At 46.3% G+C, this 22,066-nt stretch overlaps 3 protein-coding genes across 4 annotated transcripts in view; all 3 read left to right on the top strand.

Annotated features, from left to right (window-relative positions):
- Window positions 1–476: 476 nt before the first annotated feature.
- Window positions 477–8,276, top strand: LOC134007723 (dipeptidyl peptidase 4-like). The gene is made up of 26 exons (XM_062447373.1): window positions 477–585; window positions 740–827; window positions 1,136–1,228; window positions 1,571–1,662; window positions 1,963–2,037; window positions 2,287–2,339; window positions 2,450–2,519; window positions 2,685–2,805; window positions 3,401–3,555; window positions 3,818–3,915; window positions 4,019–4,148; window positions 4,347–4,385; window positions 4,499–4,597; window positions 4,680–4,750; window positions 4,940–4,993; window positions 5,144–5,268; window positions 5,470–5,520; window positions 5,610–5,711; window positions 5,937–6,006; window positions 6,558–6,752; window positions 7,077–7,131; window positions 7,235–7,334; window positions 7,417–7,472; window positions 7,558–7,630; window positions 7,757–7,830; window positions 7,941–8,276. The coding sequence occupies exons 1-26, from the start codon at window positions 583–585 to the stop codon at window positions 8,031–8,033; spliced, it is 2,235 nt and encodes a 744-aa protein (XP_062303357.1). The 5' UTR covers window positions 477–582; the 3' UTR covers window positions 8,034–8,276.
- Window positions 8,277–9,167: 891 nt separating this feature from the next.
- Window positions 9,168–11,600, top strand: LOC134007730 (glucagon-1-like). Its single transcript, XM_062447386.1, has 6 exons — window positions 9,168–9,227; window positions 9,442–9,542; window positions 9,713–9,880; window positions 10,136–10,252; window positions 10,823–10,969; window positions 11,205–11,600. The coding sequence occupies exons 2-6, from the start codon at window positions 9,451–9,453 to the stop codon at window positions 11,227–11,229; spliced, it is 549 nt and encodes a 182-aa protein (XP_062303370.1). The 5' UTR covers window positions 9,168–9,227; window positions 9,442–9,450; the 3' UTR covers window positions 11,230–11,600.
- A 171-nt stretch (window positions 11,601–11,771) lies between these two features.
- The window catches only part of LOC134007717 (adenylate cyclase type 10-like), a 15,665-nt gene continuing 5,370 nt past the window's right edge, over window positions 11,772–22,066 (top strand). For both annotated transcript variants that reach the window (XM_062447351.1, XM_062447350.1), the window contains exons 1-21: window positions 11,772–11,969; window positions 12,169–12,273; window positions 12,453–12,491; window positions 12,587–12,730; window positions 12,991–13,196; window positions 13,307–13,397; window positions 13,608–13,696; window positions 13,927–14,118; window positions 14,337–14,458; window positions 14,760–14,836; window positions 16,918–17,107; window positions 17,307–17,362; window positions 17,520–17,691; window positions 17,966–18,158; window positions 18,265–18,351; window positions 18,621–19,096; window positions 19,291–19,649; window positions 19,945–20,082; window positions 20,325–20,600; window positions 20,798–21,097; window positions 22,008–22,050. In XM_062447351.1, the coding sequence (XP_062303335.1) occupies window positions 11,828–11,969; window positions 12,169–12,273; window positions 12,453–12,491; window positions 12,587–12,730; window positions 12,991–13,196; window positions 13,307–13,397; window positions 13,608–13,696; window positions 13,927–14,118; window positions 14,337–14,458; window positions 14,760–14,836; window positions 16,918–17,107; window positions 17,307–17,362; window positions 17,520–17,691; window positions 17,966–18,158; window positions 18,265–18,351; window positions 18,621–19,096; window positions 19,291–19,649; window positions 19,945–20,082; window positions 20,325–20,600; window positions 20,798–21,097; window positions 22,008–22,050 (3,497 nt within the window). In that variant the 5' untranslated portion in view covers window positions 11,772–11,827. The remainder of the gene's footprint in view (window positions 11,970–12,168; window positions 12,274–12,452; window positions 12,492–12,586; window positions 12,731–12,990; window positions 13,197–13,306; window positions 13,398–13,607; window positions 13,697–13,926; window positions 14,119–14,336; window positions 14,459–14,759; window positions 14,837–16,917; window positions 17,108–17,306; window positions 17,363–17,519; window positions 17,692–17,965; window positions 18,159–18,264; window positions 18,352–18,620; window positions 19,097–19,290; window positions 19,650–19,944; window positions 20,083–20,324; window positions 20,601–20,797; window positions 21,098–22,007; window positions 22,051–22,066) is intronic.

The raw sequence follows: 22,066 nt of genomic DNA, 5'->3' as shown, positions 1-22,066 counted from the left end.
AGGGTCATTAAATAGCCTATGTTGATAAATTATTACGATTTTTATCATTTATGGCATGACATTTGTAACGATGGGTCATTACTCATAATAAAACCAGTATTTGCTGACCTAACATGGCTAGGTCATTTCAGTAGATTATGATGTTTCATTCTCATAGAGACACAATCACGTGATGTTGCCTTAATTACCAGGTCCGCGGTGCTGGAGAGCAGCGATTAGTCACAATGTACAGTAAGAATCACCAATGTCACCAATAACCTCTGGTTTAAATTAACTGGGAATAAATGGAATTGTTTACCTTTACCTTTAAAAAAAATTGTTTAAAAACTTAAGGGGATTTCCTCATAAAAAATGTGCCAATAAATGAATACCCTTCAACTTTACGAACTTTAGTCCAGCGGAGCTTTATTGTCCCACCTTTGAAATAGTTGGGGTAATATTTAACAGAAATTCCTTCGGCGCAGAACACTCTTTAATCCAACATCACTTTGAACAGGAACGTGGGACACCGTGACGTGTGTTTTGTTACGGCTGAATGAGATTTAAATTATACAAAACATCTGCCAAGAACCGTCTCTCACCATGGTTAGTTAATGTAATTTTTAATCAATACAATAATAATCAAAAGACGCCTAGCATTTATCTTTCGCATGAATAAGTAGCCAATTGTTATGGTTCATATCAAGGTAAGTATTGCGTGTTTTATATCAGCCTGTATACTTTTTCCTTTATTTCACAGAGCAGCATCGGAAAGTTGCTTTTGGGGCTTTTGGGTTTAACTGTGGTTGTCACGTTAATTGCAGTTCCAACTGCACTCTTTTTAAAAGGTAAGCTTTTTAATATAGCTTTCAAACTAGTCTCAAATATTATACGGATAGCCGTAAACACAACCAGTCTGTGGTGAAACAGTGCTTTCCTACATTAATCCACAGCTTACCCTGTTTAAAAGATGTAATGTCCATAAAAAGGCTGTCATATGCTGTTATCTGATCATACTCCAAGATCAGTATCAGCCCTTTATCTCATCTTCGGGCTGTTCTAAACCAACATATTTCTGACTACCCTACATCGTTGAATTCCCCATGTCCATTTAGTCATACTAAAAGTTGTTTGTCTAAAACTGTCTATATTTCAGAGGAGAACATTACAAATCTAAGAACTTTCACCTTGAATGACTACTTCAACAGCTCTATACGACCCCGGTCGTATAACATGCGCTGGATATCAGGTAAATCCAGGGCCGGATCTAGACGGGGATGGCTGGGGGGTGCTGGGGGGGGGGGGGCTGGGGGGGGGGGCTGGGGGGGCCCAATGCCACCATAAATTACTATAACATTGTAGTTTAAATATTGGCAATAATAATAATGTTAATTGGCTATTATTGTATGAAATGTAGCCTACTTTAATGTCAAAAATTATATATTTTAGCATGGGGAGATTGGGGTTGGATCTACCAGTGGGTACAATGAGGCCTGAAAGTAAAATCGAATTAGAATGTCTTGCTTTTTTTGGTGAAAATTGGTTAAAAAGTGGTGTCCAAAATGAATCTTCGCGTTCTCCTTTTCTGCAGACCATGAATATCTACATAAAAAAGATGGCTCTGTTTTCCTCCACAACGTGATAACAAGAAATGTCTCAGAATTCTTGACCAGCAGCAAATTTGTAAGATAATCCTCTATGTATGTGTACGTGTGTGTGTATGTGTGTGCTTGGGTGTTTTGTGATGTTTACTGCTGCAGTCATTAGGCTTCATGCTCTATCTCTACATATTATTAAATAAAACCGTCTGCAAAATGAATATATGTGAATGTAATGAACAGAATGAGTCGTTACAATATTTCAGTATGGAAGGGGATCAGCACACCCAATGTATTTAGAATGAGTGTGTGTGTGAGTGTGTGTGAGTGTGTGTGTGTGTGTATCATTAAATATAACACACATTTTATTTTGCAAAAAAAACAGGTTGAAGTAGCTGCCTATGATTACTCACTGTCTGCGGATCGCAAATATGTAGCTTTCATGAGCAACTACTCAAAGGTAATGGTTTCATGTATTCGGTTGGTATGTTGGTGTATTCACCAGGTCATGTGATTTATTCACCAGGTCATGTGATGTATTCACCAGGTCATGTGATGTATTCACCAGGTCATGTGATGTATTCACCAGGTCATGTGATTTATTCACCAGGTCATGTGATGTATTCACCAGGTCATGTGATGTATTCACCAGGTCATGTGATGTATTCACCAGGTCATGTGACTGTTTCTGCATCCTTGTCCCTGACAGGTGTGGAGACACTCATTCACTGCCTCGTTCTCCCTCTACGATGTGGGCGCCTCGTAAGACTCCTTCTCTCTCCTCGTAATCTTAACATTTCATTGATCTTTCTTCTAAATATTTCTTTATTTTGTAAACCTTTAAACACTTAATTGTTTACATTTTGTCAAAGAAAATTCCTCATGACAGACATTCCACAAGAAGTCCAGTTCTTTGCCTGGGCTCCAGAGGGGAACAGGATGGTAGGTTGGACGTTACGTTCTGTTTCTGTAACGGCAGGCCCATTTCTGTCAAGATCTGGGATTATGTAAAGTTCTGTCCAAGCCACCTGTCTTCAGTGCATGCACCCACAGCACTGTGCTGAACCAGGAGATCTTAACCTGAGGCCGGTGCCATCCGTTCCTCAGGCGTATGTTTGGCGTAACAACGTGTACATGAAGGCCAGCCCCAACATGGCAGCTGCGAGGGTGACGGAAAGTGGGAAGGAAAACCTGCTCCTCAACGGCATCCCAGACTGGGTGTACGAGGGTGAGAGATTCTGACTCCTAGCATGACACTCTACTATCCTAACTTATTATAACACAACATTAAGATAACTTTTTATGACATAATGTAGCCGGTGTGTGGTGAAACTCGCTCCTCAGGTATGTAACAGGCCACCTGCGTCAACAAATTGCTAGCTTTTTGTTGGCGTAGTTGGTAGTGGTGGCGCTTGGGAAGCCAGAGGTGGTAAGTTCGAACCCAGTGCGGGACGATTTGCCCGAAACCTCTGACAGAGCTTGCAAGACCACGTCTGTTACAGTAACATCAGAACTCATCATAACTTCGTACATCTAAGAACCTCACAATGACACGCACTACTCTCAGCTAATTACATCTAACTGCCAACTTGATGCATTCACTCCATGTAACATAATGTGTCTTTGTAGCAGAAGCTTTTGATCCAAAACACCATATCGGAGGGATTTGAACCACACCATCTTGATCTGCAGTCAAATGCTCTAACCACTGAGCTGTACCAATCCTCATCAACCCTCAGTCTGCAATTCAACCCTCTAACCATGTAGAGATGGGAACCTTCCCAGGGTGTTAACAGGTTGCTGTTTGGTTTCTGTGTGCTCAGAGGAGATGTTCTCATCCAACGAGGGCTTGTGGTGGTCACCAGGAGGGAGGTATGTGGCCTTTGCTGAGTTTAACGACACACAAGTCCACACCATCGAGTACTCCTGGTACGGGAAGGAACAGTATCCTAAGACGGTGGTTATCCCATACCCAAAGGTAGGACATCCAGGAATACACACACAGAAAGACATGGAATACAGATGTGATCTGTTCATTTAGCTTTCAGCCAAAGATACATGCAGACAGGGATTTGAACCCGCAGAGCGGGTAGAGCATTCGGCTAGGGCTAGGGCTAGGGCTCAAGGTTGCAGGTTTGAATCCCATCCTATTATGATTTTGGATAAAAGTGTCTGCTAAATGAATATATAATCATGCCCATATCGTCAAGTGATCCTATCCATGTTCTTTGCTTTTCTAGCCTGGCACTCCTAACCCAACAGTGAAACTGTTTGTGGTCGATGCGACCAACACTTCAAAAGTGTTACCTGTTCTCGTTCCATCTTCCATTGGCGCAGGGTACACATCAGTTTAGAAATAAAGTATTCTTTACATGTTTCTTTGTTTGAAACCTTTTTAGAAACCACCCAAAGCAAACAAGTTGTGTGTGCGTGTGTTTCAGTGATCATTATTTAAGCACGGTCTCCTGGGTCACGGATGAGCGCGTCGCTGTCCAGTGGCTGAACCGAAGACAGAACCATCTCCTCCTGCAGATCTACAACTTTGACGGAAATACATGGAGCGAGAACGACGTACGTCACAAGTTACAAAACGACCGCCCACGTCTCTCTCTCTCTCTCTCTCTCTCTCTCTCTCTCTCTCTCTCTCTCTCTCTCTCTCTCTCTCTCTCTCTCTCTCTCTCTCTCTCTCTCTGACCTTGTGTGACACCAACTGTAAAAAACAGTTGGTGAAAGAAAGAAATACTATCGTTTTTTTCTGTTCCCGCTCAGACATTTCATCTGGAAAGCCAGACCGGCTGGATTGGACGGGTACGTGCCTCATCGTGACAGTTACATCTTGTTTAATTAGATTCAATTCTAGTTATGTCTCATCAGCTTTTGTCGGCTTTCTAAGAGAGATGTGATGCTCTTTCCATTCCTAGTTTTCCCCTCCCAGTCCTTCCTTTGCTGTGGACAGGAGTAGCTTTTACCTGGTGATGAGTGACCCTGCTGGTTACAAGCACCTCCATCATGTGACAGGTGTAAGTAGCGTGTGTTTACGCTCACGTCAGGAAACCTACTTTGATGCTATGCACACCTTTATGACTCTGACTCTAATCGCAGGGTAAGGCAACAGCAATCACCTCAGGAAAATGGGAGGTCCTTGACATTTTGAAAGTTACAAAAAATGTTGTGTAAGTTATGACACGTCCACGCATACTATACACACACTCAGATTGTACACACACAGACTGTACACACACAGACTGTACACACACACACACACAGACTGTACACACACAGACTGTACACACACACACACAGACTGTACACACACTCAGATAACAACGCCTATGTAACCTGAATGTAATTCTTCTGCACAGGTACTATTCAAGTAACCAGCATGATGGGAAACCTGGAGGGAGGAATGTCTACAAGTAGGACTATCACAGGTTCACCTCAGTTATCACCCTAGGGATTGCCTTGCCTAACGTACTATGTGTGGATGTTTATGTGTGTGCTTGTCTGTGTGTACGCGCGTTTGTGTTGGAATGTGTGTGTGCCTGCGTGTGTGTGTGTGTGTGTAGGATCTCCATCGGAGGCCCCCCCTCTGCCCCCCAGTGTCTAACGTGTCCCCTGCACGGGGACAGATGTCAGTACAACTCAGTGCACTTCAGCCGAGATGCCTCTTTCTTCCGGATGGACTGTTACGGTCCGTCGCCCTCCCTCAACACCTCACAAGCTCAAGCCTGATCAAGCCTCCTCAAGCCTGCTGTCATGTCACAGAAGCAGCATTTTAACACCCGTGCTCCTGTCTACACAGCTTCCTCCGGCTAACAAACACCCAGTTTCTCACACATACATAATTGACCATTCCCGTGCGTGGTTTCCATCTAAACGTGATCGTCCACAGGTCCCGGTCTTCCTCTACACGATCTGAGAGACAACCGTGTCGAAGTTCCAGGTGGGTCGACTGAATTTTAAATGAAATCAAGTCGAAACCTGTGTCCTTCCAAACATACTTCCTTCACTGCCTGCTCCTTCTCTTCACAGTGTCTGTGGAGATCCTGGAAGACAACAGTGTCCTGGATGACATTCTGTCAAACATTGACATGCCCTCCATGCGACGAGGCACCATCAAGCTAGGAGGACACAGTACTGATTCTTATCATTTGATTACATACTGTAAAACTGTTATGACTTGGTGCTGCTTATCTTGGCCAGGACGCGCTTGCAAGAGTGATTTCTAATCTCAATGAGCCCTTCCTGGTTATATAATGGTTAAAATAATTCATAAATTGAAAAGATACCTGTGATAATCGAACACAGCATCTGGGTTTGTGATGATTTAATGAGGGGGTGTGATCTTCCTCTCTCTAGATCTCTGGTACCAGATGACGTTGCCTCCAGGATTTCACGAATCAAAGAAGTATCCATTACTCATAGATGTGTAAGACCTTTCATCTTAAATACTTAATTTTAATTGAATTAGTAAAAAAATAAAATAATACAGACTAGTGTCCATTTTGTCCCTTTTCTTGTCTTCATAGCTGCACATGGGGTCACATCATAGGTGGAAATCCCGGGGGGGACACGACCCCCCCATCCTGGGAAAAATATGATTCCCCCCCCCAATAAATCACTGTAAACATAACTATGTAATTTCAATAATATTATTAATACGCAATGAAAGCGCTTTGCTGATTATGGACACAATGGTGCTTTTTTTTTAATGTGCTATGTGTTACAGCAGTAATTTTGGTGTCCCCCTCAGGAATTGCTCTTGAGAAAATGTCATATAATTGTCCCCCCCAAAGTTGATAGCAGATTTTCGCCACTGGGTCACATTTAACATTTTCACAAGCAGACATACAAATAGCCTAGTGCATTAGGCTATATAAAGCACTGCCGAAGATCAAGGATTAGAAGCGCATAAACAGATTTTCGGCGATCAGAGTCAAGGAACGGTTCAAAGAAACTTGTTTTAATGTTGTTTTGAAGTTACGCCGGGCCCTGCAGTCAGAAGGCAGACTTCCGCTACCGGCTGAGTTGGGCCACATACCTGGCCAGCACCGAGAAAATCATCGTCGCCAGCTTTGATGGCCGAGGAAGCGGTTACCAAGGCGATGAGTTAATGCACTCAATCTACCAGCGCCTGGGAACGTATGAGGTGGAAGATCAGATAACAGCTGCAAAGTAAGGAAAATACTTTTTTTTACACAGACCGGCGTTAAGATCTCGCCTCGGTAATCCACGCGTGATTGAAACACTTCTGTGTTGATTGTAGATCTTGACGTAGACGTTTAGCGTGTTTGCGGCGGTTGTGTGACGTAATTGTTTTAAGGTCAGGTGTACTTGGCTCCAGCACCGCGTTCCTAACGCCTTCTGGTTCAGCGTCATCGCTTCCTGTTATACACTCCCTGGCACAGGAGTGCTCAATCACGAATTTTAGGATTACAACATGTAATTGCAAATATGGTTTGCTGATTGTTTTATTTCTTATTTCCCTTCAACCTTTAGAGAGTTTACAAACATGGGCTTCATTGATAAAGAAAGAATTGCAATTTGGGGTTGGGTAAGTTTTTGACCAGCTATAGTTGATCATACTTGATCACACTTGAACTATACACAAAGTTTGTCCTGAGTTAAATATCAAATTCAGTCATGATTATTTTCAGTCTTATGGAGGCTATGTTACATCGATGGTTTTGGGAGCCGGAAGTGGAGTTTTCAAGTGTGGAATGGCAGTTGCTCCAGTGTCCAAGTGGGAATACTATGGTATGCCATCATTCATTAAATAATGAATGTATTCACTGTTCATTTCAGTCTGAACGTTTAGTTAACTGTAACATCATTCTAGATACGATCTACACCGAACGATACATGAATCAACCATCCGAGAACAAGTTGTACTTGGTAAGTTTACAAAAAAGGCTGATAAAAAAAGATTCTGTCAGACATCATTTCACAGAAAGTACTGAATTTTGTTAATATTTTCCAGAACTCCACGGTTACTGAGAGGGCCAAGAATTTCAAATCAGTGCAGTACCTTTTGGTCCATGGCACAGCAGATGGTAAGCAGTCAAGTACATCTGTAAGAAAGATGATTGAAAATAACATTTTGATAACTCCATCGGGATCTAGGTACGTTATTTTGGGCAGGTCTTCGACAAAGGTCAACATCAATGTCTTTGTTTCAGATAATGTTCATTTCCAGCAAGCTGCCCAGATATCTAAAGCTTTGGTGGACGAACAGGTGGACTTCGATGCGATGGTTTGTATTCTGATGAACGTTCTGTATGCCTTTCATATCTTTTTAAAGTTACATTTAAGAGATTTCTTCTTTCTATGTTTAAGTTTCCCCCCCCCCCTGTGTCTCCCTAGTGGTACACAGATGAGGACCATGGCCTAGGAGGATCAGCCAATCAGCACGTCTACACTCACATGAGTCACTTCCTGCTCAAGTGCTTTGCCTGAAGCCAGCCACAAAATCACCCTTAGTTATTATTTTATGTCGGCTAAATAAGAAAATAAATATTTTGACTGAAAAACTGAATCACATTTTTAATGACTTAATGAGCTACAAATAGGCACACTAAAGATGAGCGATGTAAGTAAGTAAACCTTTTGCAAAAGGTTAACTTATTGTGATTTCGTGTATTTACTGTAGGTCTTTCTGACGAAAAAGGAAAATATGTTATAAATATTGAGAAACATTATTATGATTACACAAGATGTTGTATTTTTGGAGCAATGGCTTGACTGAGATAAAAGGAAACCTATATTGCTCTAGAATTGTGTATACAAATACAGTGCATGTGACTACATGTATTTGCCATTGAATGTAAAGAAGATTGTACGCTATTTTTGAAATTGTTCTCTAAACAAAAATATATTTGTCATATATTTTATTAAAAATAATAGTATGCTATGTGGAATTTGAATATTAATCAAACAATCCCAATACGTATTCTGGCAGATTTGAATTAACTGGAATATTGAAACTTTTTTATTTTTTATCATTTAAATAATCAAAACAATTAAAGAAAATAAAAAATAAAGATCCCTGAGTAAAAAAGGTGTCAGTATATAAGAAAGACACTTAAATGTTTGTTATGTGTATGAAAACAAGTAAGGCAAAAACCTGACCTTTTCTCAAATGACATTTAAAGGAAAATCACAGCACCACATTTCCAAAAATTTCCACTCACTGGCTTTCTTTTTTTAAAGTACACTTGCCAACTTGATATTGGGTGTCAGCTACATGATTACAGTAAATAACACAACCATCAATGACACAGTAGCACTCAGTATTTTTTCAATTCTTATTTGACAGGATGGCACCTTGTTTGGTTTCTTCACCTAAGTGACAGCTGTTATCTCATGGATACTGCCACATCTTATTTTTTTAAACAAACGTTTGACTGCAGCTTCTGCCAATGCAGACCAATGAGCCCTGAGAGTAATGGGTTGAGAGTAATGAGGGCTTGTGTGTGTGTGTGTGTGTGAGGACGGGGGGGGGGGAGGGGTTCTAGGCAGACCTGAGTGGACCTGTCCTCGTCCATGCTATATAAACCCCCACTACCTGTCAGGCCACCAAGATACAGCTGCAAGCAACCAACCCCTCACACGGAACCCAGTTTGTCATCTCAGTTGGATCTACAGGAACAGGTGAGCTGGAAGTATGGAGGTCTTGGTCCGTTCCCTGGGGCAAGCCTTTTTATTTAGATTTTTATTTAGATTTATTATCTGGTATTGGGTTCTGAAAAGTGTGGCATGGGCTTTGAACAGTACAACCACACTTGGGCCAGGGGCTGCAGTAAATTGTGATTTCATGCTGTGTGTGTTTGTGTGTGTGTGTGTCTGTGCTGTGGTCCTTTGGCAGGTTGTAACAATGAAAGGAATCAGCTACCTTGCGCCTCTTCTCCTGTTTGTCATCATTCAGAACAGCTGGCAAGTTCCTCTAAAAGCTGAGGACAACTCCAGGTACAGCAGTTTTACTGTTTTAGATGAAAAATGATTTTTGGATTGACTTCAGATCCCTTTTTAATCGTATTGTTATCGCAAGGTCATTTAAAATCGCTAGTTAAACTATGCACATGTACAGTAAGCGTGTGGCTGGTACAAAACAAAGACTAATGTTGTTTTTTCTGCAGCTTACAGACAGCAGATACAATAGCAGATGAGGCGAGGGAGCAGGCGAGGGAGCTGTCTAACATGAAGAGACATTCAGAGGGAACCTTCTCCAATGACTACAGCAACTACATGGAGGAGAGGAGAGCCCAAGACTTCGTCCAGTGGCTAATGAACTCCAAGAGGAGTGGGTGAGTGTGTCAGCATGTGCAACATGTATTAGAATAAAATCTTGCAACATAAAACACAATTAGTATCCGACATGCCTTTGCTTGGATAATTCACCATTCAGTACTTCAAAAACTCTCTTGTTTCCAATCTATTCATGCACATTGCTCTCTCTTTCGGGTTCATGTAAGGGGTTGGCTTTACACAGAACTGTAATTTCACAATTTCTAAACTGATTTTTTTCCTCTGCCTCCTGCTATTACTCTCGCTCTCATCAGCACCACCTCTAAACGCCACGCTGACGGGACCTACACCAGCGACGTGAGCTCCTACCTGCAGGACCAGGCAGCCAAAGACTTCGTCACCTGGCTCAAGTCAGGCAGAGCCAGGAGAGAGTAGGCAATTCCCCTTCCACCTACAGTACCAACTACCTACGTCTTAACTGTACCATGAAGAAGAGATAAAATCTGAGAGACACAGAGAGAGAGAGCGCGAGGGGTGAAACTATTATCAACCGCTTGCTTAATCATTCCGGAGCCATGCCATCTCCTTCTTGCTTCTACTCTTCATTTCTCAAGGCCTGTGTTGATATTTCATGTGATCGTGCAAATAAACCCCCTGAAACTTTGCACTGCGTTTACTCATATTTGAACGTATGTGTGTTGTCATGGGTTTCAAAAGATGATTATGAGCAAACAGGATACTTGCAGAAATTATTGTCATGTCTAGACTAGCCTACATAAACACCTATATCAAGGTGTAGTCTCATGCTGTACGATTCCTGAAAATCACTGCTTCATGATCAATGGCATTGCCTAGGCTACTCTCACTATAGCTTGACTGTGATTAGCTGATGTGTGGTTCACATGATATTGTGCATTCAATCCATAACCCATAACGAGCAATTGCTTTCAGTCAATGACACCCATGTTAATCTTGTGACCAATGTACCGTATGCTCATCAGATTTGCAGAGGACACTGTGGAGGGGAAAAGAAGCTTCAGACGACACGTAGACGGAAGCTTCACCAGTGACGTCACCAAAGTTCTAGACAGCATGGCTGCCAAAGAGTATTTACTTTGGGTCATGACCTCAAACCCCCCAGGGGCAAGGTAATGGCTTGTACATAATTTAAGTTACACATTGGGCAACGTAAAACATTCTGTAGCTGCAAACCAACTAAGATTTTGGATCGATAACTTTTTTTGTGCTTGCATAGGCCTATTTGAAGCATAGCCTTCATTTTAACTAATTATACATAATTGTGTCTCATAGCTTCTGTACTTTTATACTGTTTCTGTCTAATGCTCTGCTCTAATATTCGGCAACAATTTTAATTTTTTTTAGTAACAAACGACAAGCACATCTCTGAAAGAAGACGACGCTGCCTTATCCAAGATATCTAGTACTGTACACAGGATGAGAAGCCTTCACGAAAACTAAGCCATAGCCTACTGCTTAAGCATGTCGCAACGTTAGGTTTGATGTAATGGTTAAGGATTGTTTACTTTGTTTACTGATCCTGAATATATGACGCATAGAGCACTCTCAGGCAGTCATCAATTTAAGTAAAATATTTTTTCTACAAATCTAAATTATTTTCTATATTTGTATAGTTGAGAAGAAACGAACATGGTGAAACTCAGGTATAATGTGCTAAATGATCAGATAGCAGTAAATTTTATTTTATCGTAGGCTATTTGTATCAAAATGCCATAATTATGGTCATCTGCTCTGCAAAAAATAAACTATTTCATTGTGGTTGTTGTATCACATAACACTTTCTTTGATATTGGCCGACTAGTTTAAAAAAGAAGAGTTGAATGTTAATTTAGGGTTTTGTACATCACTGGAACAAGTTGTCATGATGTCGCTCCATAGTGTAATTTTCAAATCTGGCTCTAATATGGAACGTTGAGACAAGACGCTAAATAAACCGACCTTTGAAATTCTGGCCGAGTCGCAATGAAATGGATATAAATAATAGCAAAAGGTCCCATAAAATCACTAGTATAGCGTCCCATGTACCTGATCTTGTGGTGTACAGTACCATAAAACAATTGCCATACGCAGAAAACTTCCAGGGTGTACTGCTTTTCGCAGATGTGTCAGGTGAGTTGGCCAAACACAAGCCACCTAGACTACAGTAGCTACAGTAGACTATAGCTTAGCCTAGCTGCAATAGCTAGAGCTAGTTTGTTGTTACTAACGTTATATGTACCTACCATAACGTTAGACACCGTTAGCTACACTAGGTGGTTACCATGACATTTCTAAAGTATTAGCTCTATCAATTTCACAATTTGTTTAGGCTTCACTAATCTCACGGAGAAGTTCAGTCAAAGCTGTAAAAAAGGCTATGGAGCTGACGAGCTCACACGGACACTGAACAGCTACATTGGTGATATTGTCAGCCGTAAGTAGTGTTCAGTGGATCATTGGATGGCCATAAATGTTGATGTATTAACTAGCATCTATCTCTCTCACATACACCCACAACCAAGACCTGTTTCCAAATGAAATCAATTGGGAGGCGATGACTAAACTGTGTGGGTGAAACGTTATTCTTTACAACATGTAGTGTTTGTGTTGTAGACATTCTTGATGCAGGTGGAGACATCTTGAATTATGCAGGTAGGCCCACTGTCCCCATTAAGTCATATTTTCAATTAATATCCACCCATGTTATACATTTTATGGCGTCAATGTGTCCCCATGCTTCCACCTAGGAGACGCAATCTTAGCGCTCTGGGCGGTTGAGCTCAAGCGGCTCAGTGACGTAATCTCCCTCGCGGTAAAATGCAGCCTCGTCATTCAGGACAAGTGCGGGGTCCGGAGGACCGGAGTAGGCTGCCAGCTACGAGTCAAAATAGGTGTTTATGCAACGTTGCTTTCAAAGTCCTTAATTGTATTTCCCCTATTGAAATGTCCAACGTCCAATATCCAAGCTTTTCAAGTGTAAGACGCCAAACGTAAACAAAAAAACTGGTTGGCCGTGACAAACCTTTTAGCAAGTTTATAGACAATTAAACTGATAACTTTTAGATTGTCTACCTCTCCTTTTACCTATCATTTTAACAGATGATCATTGTAGAGCCTTCACAATATTTCTTATAATCATCTCCTTCTATAGGGATATCAGCTGGAAAACTTTCAAAAGTGATCGTTGGGGATGACGTTAGCCAGTACTTTGTGGTGATTGGTCGAGCAGTCGACGAGGTGCGACTAGCCGAAGGATTAGCGGTCGCCAGCTCGATCATCTTGTCACCCAACGCCTGGGAACTGTGCAACAGGGACGACCTACTTGTTGACAAGATAGAGAACGAACGAGCTGTCAGGGTGAGTCCCACATGCTTTCTTACAGTTCATTACTTCACGTGGCTCTTTGTACATCAGAACTAAAAGTCTGTAACTTTCACAACACATGAGCATGAATGAATGAACTGCAGGTGAGGTACCTTAAGCGAGACCCAAAATTTCCTGTTGAAGAGTACAAGGCTTCAATGGGCGCCGACCTGCAATATGAAGACCCAACGGAAGGTACAGTAAAATGTCTGGATATCAGCCTGCAATATAGTTACAGAACATTATAATATGGTAATCATGCCATATTAATTTAGCAAATGCTTTTGTCCAAAACTACTTATGGGGAGGGGCTGGACCCATCCTACCCCTCACTTGTCTTCATCATTATGTGGTCTTATACATTTGCAGTTAATAACCAAACATTTTGAACATTTGTGTCAACAGGCTGTGTAAGAAACGCCTGCAGACTATTGCCAAATCCTGAGTTGGAATCATGTCTGAGGAAATATGTCATTGAAACAGTTTTGCAAAAGGTAAGGTCCTCACTCAGAAGTCACAAATCACCTTCTTTACTTGATCATATCAGATGTTTGGATTGTTATCCTGTTTTATTAGAATCTATTGAGCTGAAGTGAAGCAGATCTATAATGAGATTATACATCTAATCTTCTCTACGTAGCAGCGTAACCAACCCATAGATGGATAGATAGGGCTGAATCTTTTATCACTTCTTGTTATTGCTTTATTCATCCTTTTCCCTCAGATTGACGCCAACCAGCCTCTGGAGTATCTGTCTGAGATGCGTCCGGCCACCATCGTGTTCGTCAACCTGCAGTTCCAGGGACGGGAGAGCGACACAGAGCTCTGCTCTGCCATTCAGCTTGCCGCCCTGGGCATCGCACGCCAGGTGACCAAGCGTCACGGCAGAGTCAACAAGGTCTTCATGTTCGACAAGGTAAGACATTCTTTATTCACCTGGCAGACGCTTTTCTCCGTAACAACATACAGATTCTGTCTGTAGAAAGTCCAGCGGGAGATCAAGGATCAGAAGCGCGTGTTTCTGACAGTGTATCAGGGGGTCCGAGCCGGGGAACGGTGTGTATGTACCAGGGAAAGTGCAGACTAACCGGATCAGTGATGTCCTCGTCTGTGTGTCTGTGGTGTTCTGGGCAGGGCTGCACATATCTGTGTCTGTTCGGTCTCCCTGGAGACAAGCGAGAAGACGAGAGTGCCCAGGCGCTGCAGGCTGCCTACGGGGTTTACCAGCTCTGCCTGCAGAAGCTGGGCTGTCTGAGGTAAGCACCCGCCAGCACAGCTCTGCCAGCACAGCTCTGCAAGCACAGCCCTGCCAGCACAGCCCTGCCAGCACAGCCCTGCCAGCACAGCCCTGCCGACTGGACCCTTCACATGGCATTTCACTTTCAATTACAAACATATCCACCATCAGATTCAAAAACAGCGCTTGATGTAAATGAGGAGAGTGTAATGTTTACTCATGGACTCACCTGTCGGCTTGTTGCAGACATTGCTGTTTCTCCCCAGCAGTGTTGTTCAGCTGGTATGGTGTTGGTGTTGATGTTGGTGTTTGTGTTACAGGACCGTGTCTGTCGGCGTGACGACCGGCCCGGTGTTCTGTGGTGTTGTGGGTCATCCTGTGAGACACGAGTACACAGGTACAACACTGTGAGACGCGAGTACACAGTAAACTGCTCTCCAGCGCCTGTGTGTGATCTCTGTCCCTGCCTCAAGTCCTCCTGTGTGTGATCTCTGTCCCTGCCTCACGTCCTCCTGTGTGGGATCTCTGTCCCTGCCTCAAGTCCTCCTGTGTGTGATCTCTGTCCCTGCCTCACGTCCTCCTGTGTGTGATCTCTGTCCCTGCCTCAAGTCCTCCTGTGTGTGATCTCTGTCCCTGCCTCAAGTCCTCCTGTGTGTGATCTCTGTCCCTGCCTCACGTCCTCCTGTGTGTGATCTCTGTCCCTGCCTCAAGTCCTCCTGTGTGTGATGTCTGTCCCTGCCTCAAGTCCTCCTGTGTGTGATCTCTGTCCCTGCCTCAAGTCCTCCTGTGTGTGATCTCTGTCCCTGCCTCACGTCCTCCTGTGTGTGATCTCTGTCCCTGCCTCAAGTCCTCCTGTGTGTGATCTCTGTCCCTGCCTCACGTCCTCCTGTGTGTGATGTCTGTCCCTGCCTCACGTCCTCCTGTGTGTGATCTCTGTCCCTGCCTCAAGTCCTCCTGTGTGTGATGTCTGTCCCTGCCTCAAGTCCTCCTGTGTGTGATCTCTGTCCCTGCCTCAAGTCCTCCTGTGTGTGATCTCTGTCCCTGCCTCAAGTCCTCCTGTGTGTGATCTCTGTCCCTGCCTCAAGTCCTCCTGTGTGTGATCTCTGTCCCTGCCTCAAGTCCTCCTGTGTGTGATGTCTGTCCCTGCCTCAAGTCCTCCTGTGTGTGATCTCTGTCCCTGCCTCACGTCCTCCTGTGTGTGATGTCTGTCCCTGCCTCACGTCCTCCTGTGTGTGATCTCTGTCCCTGCCTCAAGTCCTCCTGTGTGTGATGTCTGTCCCTGCCTCAAGTCCTCCTGTGTGTGATCTCTGTCCCTGCCTCAAGTCCTCCTGTGTGTGATCTCTGTCCCTGCCTCAAGTCCTCCTGTGTGTGATCTCTGTCCCTGCCTCAAGTCCTCCTGTGTGTGATCTCTGTCCCTGCCTCAAGTCCTCCTGTGTGTGATGTCTGTCCCTGCCTCAAGTCCTCCTGTGTGTGATGTCTGTCCCTGCCTCAAGTCCTCCTGTGTGTGATGTCTGTCCCTGCCTCAAGTCCTCCTGTGTGTGATCTCTGTCCCTGCCTCAAGTCCTCCTGTGTGTGATCTCTGTCCCTGCCTCAAGTCCTCCTGTGTGTGATCTCTGTCCCTGCCTCAAGTCCTCCTGTGTGTGATCTCTGTCCCTGCCTCACGTCCTCCTGTGTGTGATCTCTGTCCCTGCCTCAAGTCCTCCTGTGTGTGATGTCTGTCCCTGCCTCAAGTCCTCCTGTGTGTGATGTCTGTCCCTGCCTCAAGTCCTCCTGTGTGTGATGTCTGTCCCTGCCTCAAGTCCTCCTGTGTGTGATCTCTGTCCCTGCCTCAAGTCCTCCTGTGTGTGATGTCTGTCCCTGCCTCAAGTCCTCCTGTGTGTGATGTCTGTCCCTGCCTCAAGTCCTCCTGTGTGTGATCTCTGTCCCTGCCTCAAGTCCTCCTGTGTGTGATGTCTGTCCCTGCCTCAAGTCCTCCTGTGTGTGATCTCTGTCCCTGCCTCAAGTCCTCCTGTGTGTGATCTCTGTCCCTGCCTCAAGTCCTCCTGTGTGTGATCTCTGTCCCTGCCTCAAGTCCTCCTGTGTGTGATCTCTGTCCCTGCCTCACGTCCTCCTGTGTGTGATGTCTGTCCCTGCCTCAAGTCCTCCTGTGTGTGATCTCTGTCCCTGCCTCAAGTCCTCCTGTGTGTGATGTCTGTCCCTGCCTCAAGTCCTCCTGTGTGTGATCTCTGTCCCTGCCTCAAGTCCTCCTGTGTGTGATGTCTGTCCCTGCCTCAAGTCCTCCTGTGTGTGATCTCTGTCCCTGCCTCAAGTCCTCCTGTGTGTGATCTCTGTCCCTGCCTCAAGTCCTCCTGTGTGTGATCTCTGTCCCTGCCTCAAGTCCTCCTGTGTGTGATCTCTGTCCCTGCCTCAAGTCCTCCTGTGTGTGATCTCTGTCCCTGCCTCACGTCCTCCTGTGTGTGATCTCTGTCTGTGTCTAAGTGATCGGCAGGAAGGTGAACCTGGCGGCCAGACTGATGATGTACTACCCAGGCGTGGTGACATGTGACCAGGAGACCTGCCACTACTCCAAGCTGCCACAGATGTACTTCAGCAGGCTGCCAGAGAAGCCCATGAAGGGTGTGGAACACCCTGGGCCAGTCTACCAGTTTGTGGCTCGCAGGGACCAGATGTAAGACCAGCAGGGTTCCGCAGACTGTCACCCTCTGGAGTTATGTATTTGTTTAAAAAAAATGAAGCACGGGTGGGATTTGAACCTGTGATCTCTTCATCTGCCACTGAGCTATAATATAATGTTGTCCCTCTGAGCTATATCCACCCATGCATGTGCAGGTCAGTCCTGACGTGCTTGTTTGTGATCTCCTGTGCAGGAACGTGGGCAAAGCGGCCATATCTGTGTTGAGAGAGGAGGGGTATCCTCTCCTAGGTGAGACGAGAAGATCCAAACAGGTCTTCACTGCACCATATCTCAAATTCTCAGACACAAACACCCAAACATCTCCATCTTAGTGGCTGAATGTTGCTCTCCACCTGCCCTGTTCTACCAACACATCTCTGACATGTTGACCTGCCGTGGCTGTCAGGTCGCAGCCCAGAGATGGAGGTGTACTCCAGCACGGTGAGCAGCTACCTGGAGGCCAGGTCGGCCGGACACATGGACTACACCAACATCGTCATCTTCGAAGGAGCTGCCGGCTACGGCAAGAGCCGTCTGCTGGCTGAGATCGCTTACCGAGCCACCAAGGAGGGGATGAGGTGAGGAGTAGGAGACAGGAAGAGGAGAGGGGGAGGAGGAGACAGGGGGAGGAGGAGACAGGGGGAGGAGGAGGAGAGGGGGAGGAGGAGACAGGAGGAGGCAGGGGAGGAGGAGACAGAGGGAGGAGGAGACAGGGGGAGGAGGAGGAGACAGGGGGGGCATTTATATTGAACTCATCAGACTTTTTCACCCGAATGGACGTACAAACGAGTGCCTCAGTTTAAAACACACTGAGCATTCCACGCCAGCACCTCCCTCTGGTGGTCTTGTCAGGGTGGTGTCGTTGGAGCTGAGCAAGGTGGACCTGAAGGAGTCGTGCTACACGCTGAGGCTCCTGCTGGCCAGGCTGCTGGGGATGCAGGACTGTAAGAGCTACGCCGCCCGCGAGAGGGCCATCCTGGACCACATCACAGAGCCACACATGAGGCACAACCTCTGCCTGCTCAACAGCATCCTGCTGGTCAAGGTGCACACGCCCACACACAGGAGGCCAGCGGGGGGGGTGCTCGCTGTTGTGTAGGTCGTTTTTGGAGGGTTTAATGATGAAATGTATTTTGTTTTGCTGTGTGCAGTTTCCGGTTTCTCGAGCCGTGTCTGACATGGACCACAAGGAGAAACACAGGGAGACGGCTAACTACTTCATTAAGCTGCTCTGCCAGGTAGCACAATGTGGTGATGTTTATAATCCACAACAAAGATGTTCACAGATCAGCAGCAACGTAATGTGTCTTATGTGTGTGTGTGTGTGTGTGTATATGTGTGTTTATATGTGTGTGTGTGTGTATATATGTGTGTGTGTGTATGTGTGTGTGTGTGTGTGTGTGTGTATGTGTGTGTGTGTGTATATATGTGTGTGTGTATGTATGTGTGTGTGTGTATGTGTGTGTATGTGTGTGTGTGTATGTGTGTGTGTGTGTGTGTGTGTCAGTTTGCAGAGCAGCAGCCCTGTGTGTTTGTGTTGGACGAGGCTCACTATGTGGACTGTGCATCCTGGTCTCTGCTGCTGCAGCTGCAGCTGCAGGCTCACGTGCTGCTGTTCATGTCCATGCTGCCCAGCAGCCAGGCCCTGCCCAGCAGCCAGGCCCAGCCCAGCAGCCAGGCCCTGCCCAGCAGCCAGGCCCTGCCCAGCAGCCAGGCCCTGCCCAGCAGCCAGGCCCTGCCCAGCAGCCAGGCCCAGCCCAGCAGCCAGGCCCTGCCCAGCAGCCAGGCCCTGCCCAGCAGCCAGGCCCTGCCCAGCAGCCAGGCCCAGCCCAGCAGCCAGGCCCGGCACAGCTCCCCGCTGGCCTCCCTGGTCAGCCTCCCCCGCTCACGCTGCCTCAGGCTGGCGCCCCTGCAGCCCTTTATCATCACGCAAATGGCCTGCCAGATGCTGGGCGTGGACATGATCCCCAGCCAGGTGGAGGTGTACGTACTCACACACACACACAGTACACACACACACACAGTGAACACACACACACCTGCAGTGAACACACACTCTTTATACAGACTCACACTTGCTGGATCAGGCAGTGATGGACAGCTTTTAGATGTAATCTAACATGTGGATTGTATAATACAACATGATATAATGTGTGTGTGTGTGTGTGTGTGTGTAGCTTCCTGGTAGAGAGAAGTCATGGCGTGCCGTTCTACTGTGAGGAGCTTCTGAGGAGTCTGTACCAGTCCCAGATGATCGGGCTGAGGAGGAGGGAGGACACGCAGGATGACCCCTGCCCCCTCCTGTTCCCCAGCGTGGGCACGCTGCGCTCCCAGACCAGCAGCGTCTGGGGCCACGCCCACACCACACCTGGGGGCCACGCCCACACCACACCTGGGGGCCACGCCCACACCACACCTGGGGGCCACGCCCACACCACACCTGGGGGCCACGCCCACACCACACATGGGGGCCACGCCCACACCACACCTGGAGTGGCTGAAAGCATATCGAGAATTGAGAAGACGTTTGGACATGGTGGGAGTATACTATATTATACATTATTATACACGCCACATGCTTGGTGGAGCATGTTAGTCACAGGCTCTGTTACTGTCTGTGTTTAGTTGAGGTCTTCTTCATGGATATTACGAGAATGTGATTCTTATCAGAGGGGGCCCCCTAGTGGGGTGTGGTGGTTTTGATTAGAATCCTGTATGATGTCTTGGTTTAACAGGACTGTTAAATACACACACACACTCTGTCACGCACTCTCACACACACTAACACACACACACACACGGTCACGCTCTCTGACTGTGTCCTGTCCCAGACTCAGTTGTGATGAAGAAGCCCTCCAGAATTCGGAAGATGACGTGTCTGGATAAACCTCAGAAGAAGCCCCAGTATGTCTGTTGTGTGAGGGAGGACGCCAAGTTCCACGAGTTCCCCATCCCTCTGACTCTCAAAGGTACCCCCCCCCATCACACACACACACAGCCGTGCCAGGCTAGGGACCAGAGATCTCTCAGTGGGGGATGGGTGTAACTCAGCGTTTAGAGCATTTAACAGCAGGTTCAAATTCCCCCCTGAACTCAATGTCACTTTGGATAAAAGCATCTTCCAAATGAGAGATGATGGTGATGATGATGGTGATGAAGATGGTGATGATGATGATGATGATGGTGGTGATGAAGATGTGCGTGTCTCCAGGCATCGCCCTGGCCCACCTGGACCACCTCCGGCCCACAGAGCAGATGGTAGTGAAGTGTGCTGCGATCATTGGCCACACCTTCACCACCCACATACTGAGAAGCATCATGCCGGAGGGGTCAGAGGCCACGCTGGGCGCCTCGCTGGCCTTGCTCTTCCAGTCGGGCACCCTGGAGTGCGGCTCCCAGCCCAGGCAGCGCGGGCAGGCAGGCGAGGCCGGGCGCTGGGGGGCGCTGAGCTGCTTCTGTGAGCACAACAACCAGGACGTCAACACAGGTAGAGGGCCAGGTGTCCAGGGAGATTAGACTGTGTTGAGTGTGACACAGTAGTGATTCCTCACACCCTACTTCCTAACCCCAACCTACCTCCTGCCTAATCTGTCACCCCTAACCCCTCTCCTACTCCCTACCTAACCCCTCACCCTCCTCCCTCCCTATCCCCTTCTCCCTATCCCCTCCCCCCCACTGTCTCAGAGGGGGCGAGGATGCCGTTTGGGGGGGGTGTGTGGTGTTGCCAGGTGATGCGTTTCTGCACGGTGCTGGTGAAGGACACAGCGTGTGAGCTGTGGCTGCGGGAGCAGAGGAAGGATCTGCACGCGCGCTGCGCCCGCTACCTGCAGCAGCAGCCGCACAGCTGCCCCAGCTGCCGCCATGCACACTTCATCTACGGACACGGGGCCGTCGTGGGCGTGGCCGGCGCCCAGGACGAGCCCAGCCCGCCGCAGCAGGGCGCGGCCGGGCCCACGGGGCTGCTCCATAACCTCCAGGGCCTCGGTGAGTGGAGAACCAGGTTTCCCGCGGGGTCTTAAAAAGTCTTAAAAAAAATAAAAATTAGGAACTTGAAATTTAAGGCCTTAAAACGTCTTAAAAACGGCCAGATTTTCATCCGAGGTCTTAAATTTCATTTAGTCAGGTCTAAAAAAGGTTTTACCCTCGTTCATTTCCAGAACCGCTGGCCGCAGAAAGTTATGACAAAGTAGCAAAAAAGTATTGAGTTGCAGCCTACAAAGCGGAGCTCTACAAACGAAACCAGCAGAACGCTGCCCTCAGAACGTTGGTTCGGTGTGTTGTAGTTCTTTCTGGGGGATATTGGTGTTGGTATGTACACGGTGATAAAACTACAAATCCTGTTATAAATGCAATACCTGCCCGCGAAATACGTCTGCGCTTCCTCAGAGTTTGTTAAAGTTCGGCTACGTGTGGAAAATGGGAAAGTGTACTTTCAACGAGACATGGCTAGATCACAGCGATTTCCGCTGTTGGTTACAAGCGGTACCCAGCTCCAGGTACAAGGCTCGCTGCAAACTTTGCCTAAAAAATATTCAAAAATTACTAATGTGATTGTTTTATCTGTAAATTACATTTATACTTTTCAATGACTGAATTCATTGAAATAAAATGTTTTTTTCAGAATTTCTTTGATTAGAATATGTTTTGGGGTAATGCATAGTGTAGGTCTTAAATTTCAGTCTTTATGGTCTTAAAATGTCTTAAAAAGGTCTTAAATTTGACTTGCTGAAACCTGCAAGAACCCTGGAGAACGATCTAGAAGGTTCCTGTGTTCTCCATGGGATGTGGGTGTTTCTTTAGCGGTTCTCACTCTCCCTCGATCTGTCTCTGTGTCGTTCTGTGTCGATCTGTCTCTGTGTCGATCTGTCTCTGTGTCGATCTGTCTCTCTCTCAGATGGTATCCGAGGTAACCAGGTGCAGCCACTGATTCCTGACAGGTAACATGTCTTAACT

Source organism: Osmerus eperlanus, chromosome 21, assembly GCF_963692335.1.
Source record: "Osmerus eperlanus chromosome 21, fOsmEpe2.1, whole genome shotgun sequence".
Taxonomy (NCBI): Eukaryota; Metazoa; Chordata; class Actinopteri; order Osmeriformes; family Osmeridae; genus Osmerus; species Osmerus eperlanus.
This window is presented reverse-complemented; position numbering and strand designations above follow the sequence as displayed.

Excerpts from the sequence above, each read along its gene's own strand:
- LOC134007723 (XM_062447373.1), top strand. Across the intron at positions 3,556-3,817 it reads TGGTTATCCCATACCCAAAG|CCTGGCACTCCTAACCCAAC; the intron begins GTAGGACATCCA and ends TTGCTTTTCTAG. Across the intron at positions 4,386-4,498 it reads AGACCGGCTGGATTGGACGG|TTTTCCCCTCCCAGTCCTTC; the intron begins GTACGTGCCTCA and ends TTCCATTCCTAG.
- LOC134007730 (XM_062447386.1), top strand. The coding sequence starts at position 9,451 with ATGAAAGGAATCAGCTACCTTGCGCCTCTTCTCCTGTTTGTCATCATT. Across the intron at positions 10,253-10,822 it reads TCAGGCAGAGCCAGGAGAGA|ATTTGCAGAGGACACTGTGG; the intron begins GTAGGCAATTCC and ends TATGCTCATCAG. Across the intron at positions 10,970-11,204 it reads TCAAACCCCCCAGGGGCAAG|TAACAAACGACAAGCACATC; the intron begins GTAATGGCTTGT and ends AATTTTTTTTAG.